This window comes from Doryrhamphus excisus, linkage group LG2 (assembly GCF_037039965.1).
Source record: "Doryrhamphus excisus strain RoL-2023G ecotype Guam linkage group LG2, RoL_Dexc_Guam_v1.1, whole genome shotgun sequence".
Classification (NCBI taxonomy): Eukaryota; Metazoa; Chordata; class Actinopteri; order Syngnathiformes; family Syngnathidae; genus Doryrhamphus; species Doryrhamphus excisus.
In genome coordinates this window covers 21097325-21117332 of record NC_136358.1, presented here as the reverse complement: position 1 = coordinate 21117332, position 20008 = coordinate 21097325, and the positions used below count along the sequence as shown (strand labels likewise).

General features: G+C 46.9%; 3 protein-coding genes across 13 annotated transcripts in view; 1 reads left to right on the top strand and 2 right to left on the bottom strand.

The window, feature by feature from the left end:
- Positions 1-1081: 1081 nt before the first annotated feature.
- lsm12b (LSM12 homolog b) lies at positions 1082-4348 on the bottom strand. The gene is made up of 5 exons (XM_058078254.2): positions 4173-4348; positions 3071-3204; positions 2045-2154; positions 1839-1965; positions 1082-1708 (listed from the first exon to the last, which is right to left on the bottom strand). The coding sequence occupies exons 1-5, from the start codon at positions 4297-4299 to the stop codon at positions 1616-1618; spliced, it is 591 nt and encodes a 196-aa protein (XP_057934237.1). The 5' UTR covers positions 4300-4348; the 3' UTR covers positions 1082-1615.
- On the top strand, positions 1349-7768 carry g6pc3 (glucose-6-phosphatase catalytic subunit 3). The gene is made up of 7 exons (XM_058078237.2): positions 1349-1986; positions 4653-4871; positions 5860-5966; positions 6029-6119; positions 6191-6309; positions 6475-6616; positions 6944-7768. The coding sequence occupies exons 2-7, from the start codon at positions 4654-4656 to the stop codon at positions 7281-7283; spliced, it is 1017 nt and encodes a 338-aa protein (XP_057934220.2). The 5' UTR covers positions 1349-1986; position 4653; the 3' UTR covers positions 7284-7768.
- Positions 7769-8284: 516 nt separating this feature from the next.
- Positions 8285-20008, bottom strand: part of tanc2b (tetratricopeptide repeat, ankyrin repeat and coiled-coil containing 2b) — an 80042-nt gene continuing 68318 nt past the window's right edge. For 10 of the 11 annotated variants that reach the window (XM_078788352.1, XM_058078123.2, XM_078788345.1 and 7 more), the window contains 11 exons: positions 18651-19094; positions 18490-18583; positions 18288-18421; positions 18079-18202; positions 17846-18021; positions 17624-17756; positions 16096-16125; positions 12207-12298; positions 11758-11904; positions 11574-11674; positions 8285-11499 (listed from right to left, as the gene is read on the bottom strand). In XM_078788352.1, the coding sequence (XP_078644478.1) occupies positions 9471-11499; positions 11574-11674; positions 11758-11904; positions 12207-12298; positions 16096-16125; positions 17624-17756; positions 17846-18021; positions 18079-18202; positions 18288-18421; positions 18490-18583; positions 18651-19094 (3504 nt within the window). In that variant the 3' untranslated portion in view covers positions 8285-9470. The remainder of the gene's footprint in view (positions 11500-11573; positions 11675-11757; positions 11905-12206; positions 12299-16095; positions 16126-17623; positions 17757-17845; positions 18022-18078; positions 18203-18287; positions 18422-18489; positions 18584-18650; positions 19095-20008) is intronic. The other variant, XM_078788341.1, reaches the window with a different exon arrangement.

The window sequence follows — 20008 nt, the reverse complement described above, 5'->3', positions numbered from 1 at the left end:
ACATCTAGATTGCAGCCTGTAGCGGCTAAAAGGAAACGTACACATTTGTTGGAATGTTGCCCTCCAGCCATAATCCTGACACGTGAACATGAACTTGTACACCGCGCATACTGAAAGATAGAAACCCAGGTAAGAAGAGGCATTCATTACTGAACATAATGGGAAACACCCATTCCTGAGAATGCTCACCATGTCCATGCTAGGCCATGCTAGGCTATTTGTGGATTTACTTGGAGCAAGAATCTCCTGGGCTGGATTGCTAACTTTTTAACTAAAAGGACACAAAGAACAAGTGTCAATGGAGTCCTGCCTGATGTGTAGTTCTATTGGCTCACCACAAGGGTGCGTCCTGTCCCCTTTACTTCTAATTCACAACTATGCAAAAGACTCCATAATGATGATCCTGCTTCAGGATAGGCAAAACAACCATTGGACAGGATTTCATTCATTGGGGACTCTTTTCTCCTGATAAATGGAAACAAAAACAAAGAAGAAAACAGTGTTGACCCAGTCTCCATCAAGGGGGAGACTGGAGCCCGGTGACCCAGTAGAAATACCTGTGCACCATCAGAGTCTGGGCTGAACTTTGAGGTAGTCTGTAAAACTTGCAATGTCTCAGGAAACTGCCAGAGTCAGCCTTTCACCTTACTACCGCGGTTCAAACAAAAATAAGACCACCCCCAATCAGATGGTGAAATGGTCGTGCAAGCGGACAGGAGAACTGGAGTCCTTTTACAGACCGAACTCTGGCATGATGCAGGAGCCTCTGCACCCCTTGGACCACCATAGACAGGCAGTCCCAAAATGCAGAACCAAGAGCTACAGGGCCTGTAGCAGTTGTTGGGCATAATGACATAGCATTGCTTTGGCATGGGTAACGTGCAGGTCACATGATGTAAAGGGAGTGAGCTGGAATAGCTGCATTCCATTGACTTATTCCTAACCGTCTTTTTTTTTTTTTATATCTTCAGAAGGGAAACACGTGTTCACGTTGCACATAAGGATTGGGAATGACAGGCAAAATTCCACAAAAAAGTCCTGGTCCAGACTGCTTTTGTGTCTTTTCAAAAAGTGTTTGAAATTTACAGTCAGAATTTTTGTTACTTTTATTTTAGAAAATGTCCTTTAAAGTGTGGCATTTCAAGTCACATTTTGTTTAAAATACAGAAAATACAGACAGTAGAACATGGATACGGCAAAAAAAAAAAAAAAGAAGACAGAAAATAAAGCTAACAAGCCTTTCTGACTGCGCTAGTTTTCTCTTTTTGAAATGGAACTGAAGGCGAAGAGGAAGGAAGGATGGATGGATGGATGGAGGATGGGGGGAGGGACAGGGGGTGGGGTCAAGTTAGTTAAGGAAACTATGGTGGCTTTATGGTTCATGTTTTAAATTATTCTTTATAAAGTCTAATTTAAGATTTAATCTTTCCTCTCTTTCACTTTTTTTGTCTTTTTCATTAAATGGTATTTTTGCTCTTCATGATCCAGGAACCTCAGCGCTCCCACCCTCGTGGACTAAGGAATGGCCGACTTGGTGTGGCGGCGGGAGCGGGGAGCGCCCGTGTGGCCTCTCCCCCCACCCCGTCCCCACTCCCCATCCCCGGGGAGCGGCGCCTCAAGAAGATAAAGTGGAGTCCTTCTGTGTTTGCTGTGCTTGTGAACGCTGCATGGACTTCTGACTTTCCACGTCTCTAAAATGTTTCTCCACCTGAGCGGGGAGGGGGGTTGTGGGGGGGACGGAAAGCCTGGTGTCAACATCTGTCGTCACGGCGACACCCAACAACCCCATGTATTGCCACTAGTCAGCCAGAAAATGAAGGAGAAAAAGGCGTACTCACTATTTTGCGTACATGACTTAAAGCGCTTCCCTCTTTGCCTTTGCAGTTGTCGACCTGGTAAGGCGGCGAGATGACGACGTCGTCCATCACGATGATGTTCTTCTCCTGCCATTTGCAGTCTTTGATGCTGCCGCCGCAACAAACGCAGGTGAGTTGAGTGACACGCGGACCAGCATCCACGGACGGAGAGACTTTGCGGCGCTTACGTTTTGTGAATGGTCTGGAATAGCTGCTGGCCCTCCACGGACACCCCGGCACTGATTGCATAGGCTTGGGACAGCTTGTCCTCCTTTTCTGTCCTCGCTCGATTGGCAAGCTGCACACACCACACACACACGTTTCCCCAACAGTTATTATTATTTTTTGACATGCAGTAAAAGCTGTCAAACGTCCATGAAGCTCGGGCATCTACACGGACACCCAACATGATGAAGCGTCTCCACACTTGTGACGTACACATGCAAAGATATGCCAATACATTCTGTATTTCAAAAGAAAAAGTCATGCAGGTAAAAAAAAAAATCCTACTGTTAGATTAGCATGCTAGCATGGTCACATTAACTCAGTGGGATGATGTCATCACTGCGTTTCACAATGCCGCATGACAGCGTGAAGGTTCTGCACGTTTATTCTTCAACCCAACCTCGGACAGACATTCTCAACACACAGAGGACATACTACTGGCTTTCAAAATAAAAGTTTGCAGTCTAACTGTGCAAATACGAGTCATACAAATATCTTCCATACGCGGCTGGAATGGCATGGGTGGCTACATCTTCCTTCATCACACCCCTGGCTTAACCGATTCCTCCACGAATTGAAAGATGCTTCAGATTAATCCACTAAGAAAACAATGGTTGGTTCCAGCCCTGATGCAATTTATACAAATGTCATCTGCAGTCTGCTCACATCGCCACAGCTACATAATAAATGGAACACTAGCTTGCTACAACAACAAACCAAGTATTGATGCATTGCTAGATCAGCTAGCTTGATGACTGTTTTGGTCACAGGAATACACAACAACCACAAACCTTGGTGTAAAAAAATGATCCTTCCCCACATCTTATGTTGTGCGTTAACATTAAGAAGCGCATCGGCTGCCTCATTCTTGTCAGAGCTCATACCGCCAATTGCACAAGCTGATGTACGCCACTATATGGGACAAACACGTACAGATGCAGCATATTTTCCCATACGTATAAAGTACTATTGATGGAATAAACACTTACCTTGCTAACATTCAGCGATGCTAGAGGGGGCGGAGTCTCAGTGCGATCATTGATTATTTCCACTTCGGAAACGTAGGCTAAGTTGATCAGGATTACGTCGTTTAGGTTAGTCTTGCCGCTGGAGGAAGCACATTCTGGAGAAAAACCCAGGGTCAAGGAGCTGTGTGTTGAAACCTTGGATGACCTGTCAATCAAGCCCACACTTGCCAATGTCCGGAATACATGGAACGCGATGCCAACCAGGCACAGTCACAAGAATAACAGCCACGCAAGTTATTACACATCAAGTGACTGAAAACAAACGCGAGTACAAACTACCCCCCCCCCCCGCACAGACGTTTGCAGCAGTCAGCTGTCATTCATGAATGTGTGCTAGTGTGACAATAAGAGCACACACAAACACACCCAGAAGGCAACAGGACGTGAAGCTAGCGCGTAAAAGAAGGCCCCTTTAGCCATCTCAAACAATGTACGCCAACAAGCCTGCGTTTTTACACAAACCTCATTTCAAACCACGACCAGAGCGAGTCACTAAAAGGCGCTACGGCGTCGGTGAACAATGTTAGTGAAGCTAGCTGCCATTGCTAGCTTGACCGAACCCTGAAGCTAACACGCTTAAGCGAGCTACACTGGGAAGCGGCAGCTCGCAAATGAAGCGAAGCGAAAGGGGACGACTCGTACGGGGGTGCGCTCGTACCTCATCTTTGAATTATGTGGCGACTTAAATGTACAAGAAGAAAGGGTAAAGGCGGGAGAAAAACGGAAGAGAAGACACCTGCGTTAGCTTGCTAGCTAGCATCGCTCTGTGCCCGTGAGCACACAGCCATGATGCCCGACGTTGCCAGATAGTGATCCGTGTCGAGGATGAGCACATTCAAAACACATCCACTCCCAGAAGCACACACGCCGTCAAGTCCAGCGAGGAAACCCCCGGCAAAAGCGCACACGCTGTCGTTTAAAGGACGCAAAGCTACGGTTGAGCCCGGCTAGCTCCAATTACGCCTGCGCGGAGCACTATTTGACATGTTTTCAGCGACAGGCCCCTCGCAGCGGGCCAGGCCGGCCGTCCGCCGCCCGGCGCGGGCACGCAAACAAAGGATACTCAGCGTTAACATCTTGGACTGGTAGTCGAAGGCGAGCACCTCGCCTTGCAGGAGCTGGCCCAGGCAGGTGAGGCAAGAGACATGGCTCCCGACGCTAAAATACTCCCCCGGTCCAGGAGCCGCCATCTTCTCCGCCAGCAAACCGGAGTGCGTGCGTGCCTTACGTAGCTCGACGTGATGCCGTACTGGGGCGTGTCGACGTACGACGCGCGCCGCCGCATCCTCCCAGTGATGCTGGCCAAACTCAATTAAACCAAGTCTACGCGTCATTCTGTGACATTTTCGCCGAACGTGCTTTGATTAACACATTACACATCGTCACACGCATTCACGGCGAACTGTGACGTTTTTTTTATCTCATGGTTTTGTCAACTTCGCGATCTCCCTCTAGTGGCCGTGGTGTAGATGCGCAGCTCGTAACTATTATTATTAGGATAATATTTCTACACAAGCTCACGCACGCACACGTTCTTGTCAAGGATGGAGAGCATCCACGCACACGGCATTTGGGTGGCGGAAAGTCTCCAGCGAGAGACGAGAAGCTTGGAGAATCTGTGGCTGCTCATCACCCACGTCGGAGATCCCAAGGCGGCCTTTCTGCTCCTCTTCCCCTTCGCTTATTTCGCCAGCAGACGAGCCGGCGTGGCGGTGCTCTGGGTGGGTGCCCTGGCGGACTGGCTCAACCTGATGCTTAAATGGTGAGAGCAACACTTTGCTTTCCTAAACGTACGCACTCATTTCAATGTTGTTTTGAACCGCCTGACCCTGTCTTGCACGCCTTTTAATTAATTACAAGCTAAACTGCCTGTTAGACCTCCAAAACGCAGGACTCAAGGCTAATTAAGATGAACTGTCATGCTTGCTGCATTTAATACTGTTTTTTTCAATATTCGTCTTTTAAATGTAAAAGAAATATCGTATAATAATAATTTAGTGAACTATAAACAGAACTGTTCTATAGTTCCGTGAGCGCTCCTGGTGACTGTGACGTACTGTCTAATGTGAAACACGCTCAGTCCGGAACTAACGTCATTTTGTGACTTCACCGTGACTTTATTATATCAGATTAAAATATGTCAATACGCAGCTATGACGTAAATGCATGCTGTTAATTCTTTTTTTCATTTTTATTCGAAGCAAAACAATTTTTTATTAGAAGCAAAGTTTACTCAGATAGTCTAGTTGTCAAAGATGAGAGCGCGCTACCTAAGATCGAACGAAAGGGCATGCAATGGAGCGGAAGGTCCGCCATGTTAGTAAGCTAGCTAGCGAGTTGGGTTTATCAATACGCAATCCGTACCGGACACACAATTTGTGCTGCGCATGTGCAGCTGGTCGGTCTATTTTACGGCAGTCACGCGGTAGGTATTCTACGCCATTCGTGGATGTATTTTACGGCAGCAAGCTATGCTATGCTAGCCAGCTAGCAAGCTATGCTAGCTGACTAAAGATTATTCTACACAGCTCCAGTTGTTGGGAAACATTAAAAATATATCTGATATTGTCGATTTGTGTCATTAATCACCAAAGTGCGCCGAGGATATCGATAGAAGTGATCAGTATCGAGGAGTTTGCTTACTAAAATGGGGCCAAGCTGACCTGTGGTGTATTCCGGAAGTCATGCCTATATAACAATGTGCATATGGATGACTGTGGCAGTTTATTTGATGTATGTTTTGATTCTAGGCTGCTGTTTGGCGAAAGGCCGTACTGGTGGATCGGCGAATCCCACATCTTTGATGGCAAGCAACCCAAAGTTCAGCAGTTCCCCACCACATGTGAAAACGGACCAGGTGAGAAGATGTGTTGGTTTTGCTTGTCACTTCTTTCCTAACCGTGTGTGTTTTTGCTCCAGGTAGTCCATCAGGACACGCCATGGTTACTGCAGCCGTGTGGTGGGTGGTGGCGTCCTCCCTGGCCTCCTTCCTGTACACGCGTACCCGCAGGTAGAGCTCTGGGATACTTGGGAACAAACAGCCCAACGCTCCCACAATTCCATTCTTCTTTTGTGTGGCAGCATGCTCCTGTCTTCCACTCCCTTCCTGCTCTACGCCGCCTTGCTGCTCGTGGTTGGCATCTCCAGAGTATTTATCCTGGCCCACTTCCCGCACCAGGTTGTTTCTGGTTCAATTGCAGGTTTGGAAAGAATTTTTTGGGAGCACCTGCTCCTCCGGCACTATTTGCACAACACCGTATTTACTCAGAATTCATTTACATAGTTACTGAAGCAAGTGTTTAACTTAACATTCCAGCTTAACTGTCTCTAACTGTCTCTAATCTGGCGTGATCTTCCGCCCCCAGGCCTCCTGGTTGGGATCCTTCTAAAACGCAACGTGCCGGAAGGGCGCCCCCTGTTGTTCTTCTTCACTCTCAGCGTGTCTTTGCTGGCCGGCGCCCTGACCCTCTATGTCGGACTGCAGCAGCTGGGATTCGACGTCTTCTGGTGAGTTTTATGCTAGCGTGTTATAGGCAAGGGCGGGTTCCTAATAAAGCGGCTGTTTTCACCTTTGTTTGCCGCTGGCATCACCGTGGTTACACGGAATGTTACCTAATACAAATAGAGCTCTTTCCGCCGTCATGTGTTGGGGTTCTTTGCACTGTGGAGGTTCCTAATCAAATGGCTCATTAGCAACTTTGTTGTAACAGTCACAAAACTGAGTCTTCCACAAGTCGACAATGTCCTCAAAGCTTTCAGGCCCATAAATATTTAGGACAAGAAACAGCGCCATCTTGTGGTGTCAATCTCTAAAACATGGCCTCCCTCTTCTAGGTCTTTGGCTTTGGCCAAGAAGTGGTGCCGCCACGCGGAGTGGCTCCGCCCCGACGTGGCCCCTTTCTCCTCCCTGACCCGGGACTGCGCCACCCTGCTGGGTTTGGGCCTGGCCGAGTACTGCAAGCCCGGCGGCTGGCCTCTGCTGGGGGCCCCGCGGGCCTTGTCTCTGGCCCTGTCCTCCATGGGCTTGTTCCACGTCCACCGCCTGCCGCTACCCTTGCAGCCGCCCGCGCTCTACTACTCGCTGACCTTCATCAAGTTCGTCGTCGTGCCTCCCGTGGTGATGGCGCTGGTTCCCGGACTGGTGCACCTTGTGACACACAAGAAGAGGGACTAGAGGACTTTCACCATGGGGGATGGGGGATAGTAATAATAAGAATTGTATAGGGTTTTTATGATAGAGTTGGATTTTATATGAATATATACATATATATATGTATCATGTATATTTATATATAGCTTTGAGCAATGAAAATGACCAAAATACTGTATATACTCAGTCAAATTGAGCAATATCTGAGTCATCTTCCTCTGTGGTATAATGTATGTACATCGCACAGCTAGAAGGGAAATATCTGAATCTGTAGCCTGGGTGATATTTTTCATTTGACTTGATGGATTATTTGTATGATCTTCCTCATGCCTTCATAAACTCTAACATGGACAGTGGAATTATGTCAATGTTTCAAAAGATAGGTCATTAAAAAAAATAACAAAAGTTCAACTTACATCAAAGTGTAAAAAAAAAGACTTCAGTGTAAAAAATAATTACAATAATAACATTTTTGAAGAATAAAAAAAACTAATTTTTATTGTTTTTTTTATTCAAAAAGAATTAAAAACTAATTTTTTATTCAAAAATTTATTTATTGTAATTTGTGTAAAAAATAATTACAATAAATAAATGTTTGAAGAATAAAAAAACTAATTTTTATTGGTTTTTTTATTCAAAAATAAAAAAAAAAGAATTAAAAAAACTAATTTTTATTGGGGTTTTTTGTTCTTCAAAAATGTATTGTAATTATTTTTTACACAAATTACAATAAATACATTTTTGAAGAATTAGAAAAAAATAATTTTTATTGGGGTTTTTTTATTCTTCAAAAAGAATAAAAAAAACAAATTTTTATTTTTTTTATTCTTCAAAAATGTATGTATTGTAATTCGTGTAAAATATAATTACAATAAATACATTTTTGAAAAATAAAAACAATACAAATTATGACGTGTTAAAGTGTTGAAAAAAATTGACACAAAGAAACTACTAAATAAAAACGGCCACCCTCACCACCTCCATGTAGGTTCCAATCAGTTAGCATGAGATACAAACACATTCCCTTTAACTTGAGTTTTTTTTAATAGTTATTTCTTTTTTTCTCACAGCGATCTGAAAGCTCACATGTACAGACAAGAGAACTCTGCTCAGCAAGCAAATACGCCAAGGAAATCATAAAAGAAACCGCCTTTGCCGGGTGTGGGAATGATGGGGGGGGGCACACCAGCCTGCTTGGGAATAGAACATGCATCAGAATATTTACAGCCGGCTAACACACACACACACACACACACACACACACACACACACACACCCTTCAATGTAGAAGATGAAAGTAAGTATAATCCACGTTACACCTTCATCTCCGGTACCAGGTGGAACTCCCGTTAAGATATTGATTGGACTTTTAGACGCTCCAAAGTCCAAACATGTAAACGGCCGCTATATACAACTTGTGCTAGAAAGTCTATACATCTTCGTTGTCTTAAAAACTCCTTTCCCCCGCCGTTGTGGCGTCAGGTGTGAGACGTCACCGCTCCCACGCCCGCTTTCTCCACAAGTCAGGTACAAAAATAAAAAGGTAAAAGGCGCCATTTGGCTGGCAACCCGGCAGGCGGTGACGGCAGCGGAGGAAGCGAAGGAGGAAAACCAGGAGGGACAAACGTGTCCAATTTCAGGTGTTTTTTTTGCAGCTAAAAAGGTACATTCATGCACATCCTGCTCTGTGCGCAATCACGACCGAATCAACCAACCAAGCGACTCTTTAGCTTGAGATTTGATTCAATTCCGGATTGGGACGAGCGTCTGTCCCTCCTTATGCGAGCAGCAGCGGAGGCGGCGGCGGCACAAAGGCAGCTATGCTTCCTTTGACCTTTATGTACAATATATAAGTTAATTATAAATATTGTCACTTTTGCTCTAAAGTACTGCGTTGTATGTATCGGGGAGGCATGTACACGGTAGGACATAGAATACTGTATTACATCGAGCAACCGTGGTGAAGAGCACACTTTGAAAGAACACCAGATGAAGAGTCACAGGAGTCGCCCCCCCACCCCATTAGTCCCCGTCCCAAGTGTAGCCGCTTAGCATTTTTTTTTGGAAGAAGCGCATCGGCGGTTGTCAGAACCTGGACCGTTTTATTCGATGAAGTCCAAGCGTAGCTGTCAAGTCCAGGACCCTTTCAAGTGTCAGAGTTCTTCAAGTTGTGTCCCGCTGCTGCCGGCCGAAAAGTTCCCGGCGGTCCAATCACACGTTGGACTCCACAAACGGTCTCTTTGGTTTGATGGGGGAGGCGGGCCCTTGGGCGCGGGCGTCCCGGGAGTGCTGGCGGTACAGGTTGTCCTGGTAGGCCTGCGCCACGGGAAGAGTCCTGGCCACCTTCACGTCGGGGTAGGTGGGCACCTGGCTCACCCGCTCCAGGATGTCGCCCGTGCCCCTCGAGCCGTTCGCCAGCTTCCCCAGCGAGGGAGGCGGAGTCTGGGAGTAGTAGTCCTCCTCCAGGAGGTGCCCATTCTGGGCGTTGTTGGTCTTATTGTAGTAGGCGATGTTGCCCAGAGAGGCGGGGGGGCTGTAGGTGGAGCCCTGCTGGACCAGCTGGCCCGGCGAGGTGGGGCTGATGGCCGAGTCCACGGACGTCATGGCGCGGGACCGGGAGGGCTGGTGCAGGTACTGCTGAGTCCGCGCCGTCTTATCAATGACGCCCATGAAGGGGGTGTTACGGGAACGCAGGGGCTCGCCCTGATACAGCCCCCCGCCGCCCTGCGAGGGAGAGATGGGCGAGATGTCGTCGCAGGGGCGCTCGTACGCCGCCTGCAACGGGATCTCTGAAGGCCTGAAGCCCGGCGCCAAGTTGGATGTGGATCCGGCGGAGATGTTGTTGGTGGACGGGGAGAAGCGAAGGCCCACACTCTGGGAGTGGATGAGGGGCCTGGGCGTGGGCACATGCGGCTTCATCTCGGCGGTGTTGGCGCTGACGGGACGTCTAACCATATGCGGGACCTCGGGGGAGCCCAGCTGGCAGGGGGGCATGGCGTTGGCGCGCTCCAGCACGTGCTCGGAGACCGGGTAGTAGGCGGCCGACTGACTGCGACTGATCTGAGGCGTCTGGCCGTAACGCACGCCGCCCGGGGCCCCGCTGCTGGCGCGGTAGGCAGAGGAGGGGCGCTGGGGTAGCTCGTCCTTCAGCAGGCCCGACTCCATGACCCCTCCTCGGCCGCCGTGCTGGCAGAGGGCGCCAGAGCTGAGGCTGGCCTGCACATGCGACATGGAGCGCCCGTCCAGGGAAGGCTGGTACACCAGTCGGTTGTCCACGTCCACCGATCCGCCCGGGTAGCGATTCCCCATGGAGTGGCCCATCTGGCCCCCGTAGCCGCTGTTGGGCTGGTTCGTGCGCACGATCTGGGCGATGGAGGGCTGAAGACGAAGACCCTGGGCTTGGTGGTGCTGGGACGACAAAGACGGCTGGGAACTGAGCTGGAAGGAGCGCTGGCTGCTCATCTTGGACAGGGGCGACTTGGGGCGGCCGGGGTGCTGCTCCGTCTGGTAGCGCACGGGCGAGCCAGACTGGGACCTGTAGAGACAAACGCTCTCCACGGGCGGACTGGCTCTGTACTGGGCAGCCCGGCGCAACGGCGAGGGCGGCGGGCTCTGGCGGTCCATGCCCTGGCTGCCCACGGGAGGCGGGCTGAAGCGGTAGGACGGCTGGTGCACCGGGGACGTGTGGGGTGGGCTGTGTCGATAATGGGAGTTGTGATGCGTCGGGGACAGGGAGGGCGGCGTGGTCTGGTAGGTGCCGCGGGTCGGGGAGGACATGGAGGACGAGGTGGGATGGTACTCGTAAGGTTGGCCCATCGGCGAACCACCACCAAGGTAGATCTGGTCTGGGTGCGTGGGAGAAAGTGGGGGGCTCTGTATAATGGGGAGGCTGGAATGGGACTCGGGCAGGGGGAGGCCCATGGACATGGCCTCCAGCTCCTGCTCCAGATAGTCCTCGTCCTCAAAGAGGTCCTGGACGGGCTCCATGTCCTCCAGACGGGGCTCCGGTGGCGGCGGGAGGGGCATGGAGAGGGCCAGGGCGTCCTCCTCCTCCTCTGGGGGAGGCGTGGGAGGAGGCGAGGGGGGCGGCTCCAGCTCCAGGTCCGTCTGCTGGTGCTCCTCGCCCTGGCTCAGCTGGTGACACTCTTCCTCCACGCGCTGCAGGAGCCGCTGGATCTCCCGGTTGTTGGGGCACTGCCTCATGGCCTCGCTCAGGTCCTCCAAGGCTTCGGGGAACTGCCTGTGAAGTGGTCAGACCGCAAGGTGAGCACAGGAAGGACGAGCAGCCGACCGGGAATGTGTCCGAGACGCTACCTGCTGCTACGCTTGGCCCGGGCCCTGGCGTAGTAGGCCTCGTAGGATTTGGGTTTCAGCTCCAGAGCCTTGGTGGCGAACTCCTCAGCCATCCCGAAGTCCTGGTGGACGTGAGACAAAAACCTCTGAACTGCATCCGGCACGCATTTCGGCCGAAGATCTTAGCGGTTTTCAGCAAACTTACATTCATTTTCCTCCGACATCGGGACAGGTTGAGGAAGAGCGAAACTTTGAGCTCCCTGAAGGTCTTGAGGTCCTCGCTGAAGCCTTCACGGGGGAACTTTTTGAGGGCGTACTGATAGCGCTGGGCCGCCTCCTTCACCTTCCCCTTCTGACAGCGGAGGAACAAAGCAGAAATATTTTTGTAAGTCTTGGATCATATCAGTGCTGATGATCAACGTCATATAGTCGCTAAGCTAACAATGTCTGCCGGCTGGAATCATTCCCAAGTTTTCCGTCGTAATTGTAAATATTTACTTTGCAGTGATTGTACAGTGTTAGGTTTGGTTCTTTGCATGTAATGTGATTCCACACAAACATTAGCACTAAATTAGTGCTAATTACTAAACAGGAAACCGCTATCGCTATCGCTACATGAGCTTTCCAGCGCCAAACAGGAAACGATGAGCGCACCTTGTAGAAGCCGTCGCCTTCCTCCATGAGCTTGCTGAGCAGGATGATCATGATGTCGGGTTTGGAGGTGGCCATGGCCCACGTGGCCGGACCTGCGTCACAGAGGAGGACGGGAAAAAAGTGACCAGGACGCACGGCCGGAAGCGAGGAGACAAGGAAGGAAATGAAGGAAGGCTGAGCAGTCAAACAACACACACACTAACACACACACATTAATAATAATAATAATCATGGACGGTTGTAGATGACCATAATGTACCCCGCCAGACTCGTGGATTTTTCCAACAGTGACATCATTTTCTCCATTTTTGCCGTAGACTGAAAACTTTTAGGTTTCATCGTCTTTCTGCTCTCACGATGTTTTTGTTTTCCTACTTGTTCATCTCCTGGGCCCCGTTTCACAAAGCAGGTTTAGTGAAAACTTGGAGTATGTTAACCCTGAAATGAGGGAAACTCTGAGTTTTCCGTTTCAAAAAGGGAGGTAAGTCAAACCAGAGACAGAGGAGTAACTCCAGCCTGTTTCACAGAGAGAGGTAACTTAACCTCGGTGTCAGTTACTATGGCAACAGACTCTGTGAACATAACCTGGTCGGGACCAGGTTTTCTTCAATGAACCTCCGCCCTCTTACGCTACACACGGTGTGATTCATTCATTGTCGCGCGTGTTTAAAGCCAGTTTGGTCGTTTTTCTTCAAGGTGTGCTGTGTGTCGCATTGTTTTTTGAACCATGGCATGTCCGTTTGTAGAAGACCCTGTAGACAAAGAGGCACGACTACTCAGAAGAGAGCTCCGCATTCGTAGGGAAGTTATCCACAGGCCGAGATTGGACACGCTATCATTTCCGGATAATTTTCTTTTCGAACGGTACCGCTTCACTTCACCGACCATCACTTACATCCATAATCTCATCCGTCAGGACATTCAAAACATCACCAACCGTGGACGTCCACTGTCATCCACCCAGATTCTGTGTGTTGCTCTTCGGTTTTTTGCCAACGGAAGTTTTTTATATAATATAGGTGATGCAGAAAACATTAGTAAGGCCACCGTCTGCAGAGCTGTGAGAAAAGTGTCCCTAGCACTAAAAAGACGCATCAACTCCTTCGTTGTGTTCCCGGGACATAAACCCATGGGGGTCATCAAGGAGGAATTCCACAGAATTGCAGGTGAATGTAGAAATCAGTTAAAATGTATGATTATAAATCATATTCAGTTAATGACATGGTGCTGCAACCTCACACTGGGATTTGTCATTTTAATTTCTTTTAGGATTCCCTGGTGTGATAGGGTGCATCGATGGGACGCACATTCCCATCGTTGCTCCTTCAGAAAATGAAGGAGTCTATGTGAACAGAAAATCCATTCACAGCATCAATGTGCAGGTAGATTGAATGTCAGACTGCATCAAACTGCAAAAACTCAAAATCATACCAACAATATTTGTCTTATTTCTCGTCAAAATGTCTAATTTCTGATCAAAACGAATCACACCTAAAAGTAAATTGTTTTTAGACAATGTTCACGTGTTTCGATCACATTTCACTTAAAAAAATAATTTGAAAAATCTGTCAGTGGAGCAAGTTTGTTATTTCTACTTATTTCAATTGAAAATGTGCGTGAAACAAGTGAAAATTGCCTGAAAACCAGTTACTTTTTATGTGGTGTCTTAAGTGTAAAGACATTTGATGAGAAATGTAGACCAACTACATGGTCACCCATGGTGAATCGAGGGAACGGGGCTCCATTGATGAGGGCTTTTTAAAGTTGTGGTGCACGCGCTTAACTCCGAACTCTGTGTTGATTGAACCAATTGAAATCACCTGTTCTGAAACCCGTAACTCAGAGTTTCCTGTCTCAGAGTAGATCAACTCAGAGTTCAGGGTTAGACTCCAGAGTTGGTTGAACCTGCTTCGTGAAACGGGGCCCTGGAGACCACTCTCATTTTCATATTGTTTTCACCTCTAAATGAAGTCTACACAGAACCCAGAAGCCATCCTACCTCATCTGAAACCAAGTGTACATATTCAGTGTTATTTTTTTGATGGAATAAGTCGAGCACCATCATCATAAATCCCATCAGTACATTTAGAGGTGAAAACAACATGAATACTAGAGATTTCTATTGTTTTCATCTCCAAATGGGAGGTTATACAGGCAAAACCTATCCAAAATGAACAGACTTTCAGTGTTATTGATTGACAATTAGCCATGCTATTAACGCCTGGGCAACAAAACAAACATTTGGAGGTGAAAACATCATGAATACCAGAAAAAAAACACGTCTCTGGTGGTTTTCACCAGCATGAAAACCATGCTTCTAACCACTACTTAGAAGTACAATAAACTAATTAATATTAAACATTACTGAAATTTAAATGTACAAAAAATAAATAAATAAGTGTAAAAATAATCAACTAAATTATAAATTAATAAACAGTACTGTAATACAAACGTAAAAAGGAAAATGCCTTAAATAAGTGTAAAAAGAGAAGTACAATAAACTAATTAATATTAAACATAAATGAAATTAAAATGTACACAAGAAAAATAAATAAATAAATAAAATTGTCAAAATAATCAAAAAATTATAAATTAATAAACATTACTGCGATACAAACGTATAAAATATAAAATGAAAATGCCTTAAATAAGTGTAAAAATAATATAACTTTAACTTTACTTAGAAGTACAATAAACTAATTGTTAAACATAACTGAAATTAAAATAAAAAATAATAGTGTAAAAATATTTATTACTTAATAGTTATTACTTAAATAAAAGCGGAAGAAAACAAATTAATAATAATAATAATAATAAATAAACACAACAAACATACAAAAAATAAAAATAAAAACTTCAAAATTACTTAAATGAAGGCATAAAAATATATAAATACTTTAAAACTGAAAAAAAATGCAAGAAAAAATTGTGTTATTTATTGAGAATTAGCCATGCTATTAACGCGTGGGCAACAAAAACATTTGGAGGCGAAAACATCATCAGATGTCTTCTCTGGTTTTCATGTTGTTTTCACCTCTAAATGCAGTCTGCCAATGCTAAACCAATGCTACCCAAACTGAGTGGAGACACAAACAAAACAAAAGTATTTTATCTTATAAGCTGGACGTCTCATCTACAGCAAAAATGTCCAAAGTGACCTGGCTGTTCCAAGACCTTTGGAGGGCATTTATATGTTAAATATATGTTAAAATGTCATGGATGCATTAAAATGGGGGAACGAATGTAAGACTTTTATCCAAAGGAAAGATCCAACCCATGCAGGCGGGGTACAATAACACATCGTCATGGCAACAGGAGTGAAAATGGCAGATGGAGGTGGCGGAACAAGGCAACTGCAGAGAAAAAGGTTTCACTACTGGACATGAAATATTGTGTCTGGTCCTGCTGTTGGGGAGGGGGGGGGGGGCAAAGACATTTAGACCTGAGCTAGCATACGGCTAAAAATCCTCCAATCCAAATATGAGCACATAACAAACACAGCACAGTGATGGACGGTGTCACACGGCAACAGGAAACGAGGCAGGCGGGAGGAAGACCTGCTGCTGGAGGTGTGTGTGTGTGTGTGGGGGGGGGGGGGGGGGGGGGGCGTGTCGATGCAGCGCATGCATTTCCCGCTTAAAAAAACCCGCAACGTGTGTCGGGGTGTTGCTGCTGCCATGCATCCGTGGGACGGCCGGAGGCTGGAGGGCATGCTGCCAGGAAGCGGCTGGGACTTCTACCTCCAGGCCGCGGTCGGCGCTAACGCCTATGAGAGTGTTTGGGAGCTAAGCTGGCCTGCCGACACTTAGAGCACACAGACGACACAGAGAGAGGAGATAGAGCTGTCAAAATGCCTGCTGGGGTGGGAAGTCGACAGCCTTGGCTTTACCTCGGGGCCGACTGGGCAGCGTCTGACATCCTGGGACCGGAGAGAGAGGCGGGGGTGCAGGGAGTGGAGGGGGTTAAAGGTGAGAGGAGGAGGAGGAGGAGCGTGTGGAAGTGCGGAAGAAGAGAGAGAGAAAAGAGAGAGGGAGGCGGTGGAGGTGGAGAAGTGAGAAAGGAAACACAATAAAAGCAGCAGTGAGAAGCGGAGCTAAGTGCAAAAAAACCAGAAAAAAAGCATCACAGGCGCTGCTAATAAATAACTCGTCTCCGGGGCAACCAGAGTGAAAGAGAGAGAAAGACATGCCGGAAAGGAGCCAGTAACATAAAGAGCTGCAGCGATGGAGGGAGGGGGCAGCGGGTGACGGACAGGAAGAACACCGGTCATGCACTTGTAGCCCATCAGGACTCAGATTTGCTCATTTATGGCAGTAAAAGCGTGAAAACAAAACACCTTCAATCATTTATGTTTTATAATTACTCCAGAAATTGGTATGGACGCTGAGAGTTGACAAAAAGGCAACGCATTCATTGAGCGTCAACGTCACAGCAATCGCCTCCGATACATTGCAACCACGCCCCCTGGTGGCAGTCAGCGGTACTGGGATGACGTCAGAGCAATCCAACAAGATTTGGCCGAAAATGCGCTTCTGATTGGTTTATATTAAATATTTTAAAATTGGACACATGTAAACTTAAAAGAAAAAAATCATCAAATTTGAAAATGACTTAAATAAAATTTAAAAACACAATAAAAATAAATAATAAAAATGATTGGAATAAATACATACAAAAATAATAAAAATAAACACTTAAAGAAGTGTAAAAATAATGCAAGTTCAACATGACTTAAAAGTTAACAAAATTATAAATTAATAAACATTACTGCAATAATAATATAATATAATAATAACACAAAAAATACAAAATGCCTTAAATAAAAAAAACTAATAAAACTTTAACTCGGAAGTACAAAAATTAAACTAAAAAAAAATTTAAATAAATAAATAAAAGTGTCAAAATAAAAAAATTAAATTAATAAACATTACTGCAAAAAAGTATAAAATACAAAATGAAAATGCCTTAAATAAGTGTAAAAATAATATAACTAACATTACTTAGAAGTACAATAAACAAATTAATATTAAACATTACTGAAATTAAAATAAAAATAAAAAATAAAAGTGTAAAAAGAGTCAAAATTGAACATTACTTAAATAAAAGCAGAAGAAAACAAATTAATAATAAAAATAAAACAAAAATAACACAAATAAAATGCCTTAAATAAGTGTAAAAATAATAAAAATTAAAATAAAAAAATTACTTAAATGAAGGCATAAAAAAATATAAATACTTTAAACCAGGGAAAAAATGACTTAAATGCAAATAAGATATATTTGAAAGAATTTGAGTGTGTGCATTCGTGCAAGATGGACCAACAGCAGACGAGCAAATGGAGGTCATGCTCGTGGAGGCGGGACCCGATGGCGGCAGCCACGTGATGATGATGATGTTTGTGCTTCATCATTGCTCACCTATCTTGGCGCCTTTCTTGAGCAGGGCCACCACCACCGATGTGTTCCTGCATCCCACGGCCCGGTCCAGGGGACGCATGCCGCTATAGTCCACATGCTCGATCATGGCCCCGTGGTCCACCAGGAACTGGACCTGGAGAACAAGAAGACGACGAGGACGAGGGTGTGAGCGCACGGGAATGTAAATGTGTTCAAATATATCGAAAAATATGATTGGCAGACCACGTCAGAGTCGCCGTAGAAGGCGGCGAGGTCAAGTGGCGTTCGGCCGTTCTTGTCGGCGTGGTCGGTGGCAGCGCCGCTCTCCACCAGGAAGCGCACGACGGGCAGGTGGCCTTTGAGGCAGGCCCAGCTGAGCGCCGTGAGACCCTCCTTGTCCATCAGCGACAGGGAAGCTCCTGAGAAACCAGAGTCTAAGTGTTGTAGATCTACGCTTGCGAAGGTGGACAAGTCACCTTGGGAGAGCAGAAACTCCACAGTCCCCAGGTGTCCCTCCGAGGCGGCCATCATGAGCGGCGTGCGGCCCTGCTTGTCTGCCAGGTTGGCGTCGGCGCCGTGCGTGAGGAGGAGGTCCACGATCTAACGCGTATGATGAAACACCACAACAAACGTGAGTCCTGTGCTCGGTTAGACCGCTAAAAGGCGTTCGCGAGCATTGGCCGACCTGCCAGTGGCCCTGACGGACGGCGCTGAACAGCGGGACGATGCCTCGTCTGTTGGACTGAGCCACGGCGGCGCCCTGTTCCAGCAGCAGGCGGCACACTTCCAGCTTCCCACGACCGGAAGCTGCTGTCAGCGCTACACACAAACGGGAATATATTACGAAATCCGTGTGACCTCATCGCACCACCGCACGCGTCAATCACCTGTCTCGCCCCACAGCGAGTCAAAGTCGTTGATCTGCGCTCGCTCCACTTCCTCTTCATCTTTCTCAGGCAGGTCCAGCAGGTAGGACACGATCTGAGGGGCGATGAGAAGATGGTCAAGTATGGTCAAGTCCGATTCAGGCCGATCCAGGCCGTCCTACCTCGGCGTAGCCCATGCTGGCGGCGGCAACCAGCGCCTGCTGCACGGCGTGGCTCTTGGTGAAGCCGGCCCGCTGCTGGCCCTGCGGCGAGTGCTGCTGCGTCCCGCCGCTCCAGTCGCACTGGATGAGGAACTTGACCACCTCCATGTGGCCCCTGAGGGCCGCGTGCACCAGGGCGCACTGGCCGTTCTTGTCCAAGTGGTCCACCTTGGCCCGCCTGCGGCACAGCGCCGTCACGATAGCCATGTGGCCCCCGGCGGCGGCGTAGCCCAGAGGCGTGAGGCCGCTCTCGGAGGGGGCGTCGGCAAAGGCGCCGAACTCCAGCAGCAGCGCCACCATGTCCATGTAACCCAGGTGGGCGTGGACGCACAACACGGGGGCGTTGTTCAGCACCTCTGTGCGGTAGTTGACGTTGGCCCCGCCCAGCATCAGCAGGCGACTCACCTGCAGAAAGACAACGTGATGATGGCAAGCTAGCTGCTGTCAGTGCCGAACTTTGTTTTGTTGAAATATTAAAATAATTCATACGAGATATTACTTCCTTATTTACATTACTCAAATATTCGATAGCTGCAGCCCTAATATTAGTAGCATCATCAGAGTGATGTTAGAGTGGAACCATATGACATCATAATGACATTAGAGTGACATCATAATGACATTAGAGTGACATCATAATGACAGAGTGACATCATAATGACATTAGAGTGACACCATAATGACATTAGAGTGACATCATAATGACATTAGAGTGACATCATAACGACATTAGAGTGACACCATAATGACATTAGAGTGACACCATAATGACATTAGAGTGACATCATAACGACATTAGAGTGACACCATAATGACATTAGAGTGACACCATAATGAGAGTGACACCATAATGACATTAAGAGTGACGCCATAATAAGATTAGAGTGACATCATAATTACATTAGAGTGACATCAGAGTGACACCATAACATTAGAGTGACACCATAATGACATTAGAGTGACATCATAATGACATTAGAGTGACATCATAACGACATTAGAGTGACATCATAACGACATTAGAGTGACACCATAACGACATTAGAGTGACACCATAATGACATTAGAGTGACTTCATCATGACATTAGAGTGACATCAGAGTGACATCAGAGTGACATCATAATGACATTAAGAGTGACGCCATAATAAGATTAGAGTGACGTCATAATTACATTAGAGTGACATCAGAGTGACACCATAATGACATTAGAGTGACACCATAATGACATTAGAGTGACACCATAATGACATTAGAGTGACATCATAATGACATTAGAGTGACACCATAATAACATTAGAGTGACATCATAATGACATT

Excerpts from the sequence above, each read along its gene's own strand:
- lsm12b (XM_058078254.2), bottom strand. The coding sequence starts at position 4,299 with ATGGCGGCTCCTGGACCGGGGGAGTATTTTAGCGTCGGGAGCCATGTC. Across the intron at positions 2,155-3,070 it reads CATCGCTGAATGTTAGCAAG|CTTGCCAATCGAGCGAGGAC; the intron begins GTAAGTGTTTAT and ends TGGTGTGTGCAG. Across the intron at positions 1,966-2,044 it reads TTCCAGACCATTCACAAAAC|CATCAAAGACTGCAAATGGC; the intron begins GTAAGCGCCGCA and ends TTGCGGCGGCAG.
- g6pc3 (XM_058078237.2), top strand. The coding sequence starts at position 4,654 with ATGGAGAGCATCCACGCACACGGCATTTGGGTGGCGGAAAGTCTCCAG. Across the intron at positions 6,120-6,190 it reads CTGTACACGCGTACCCGCAG|CATGCTCCTGTCTTCCACTC; the intron begins GTAGAGCTCTGG and ends TTTGTGTGGCAG. Across the intron at positions 6,617-6,943 it reads CTGGGATTCGACGTCTTCTG|GTCTTTGGCTTTGGCCAAGA; the intron begins GTGAGTTTTATG and ends TCCCTCTTCTAG.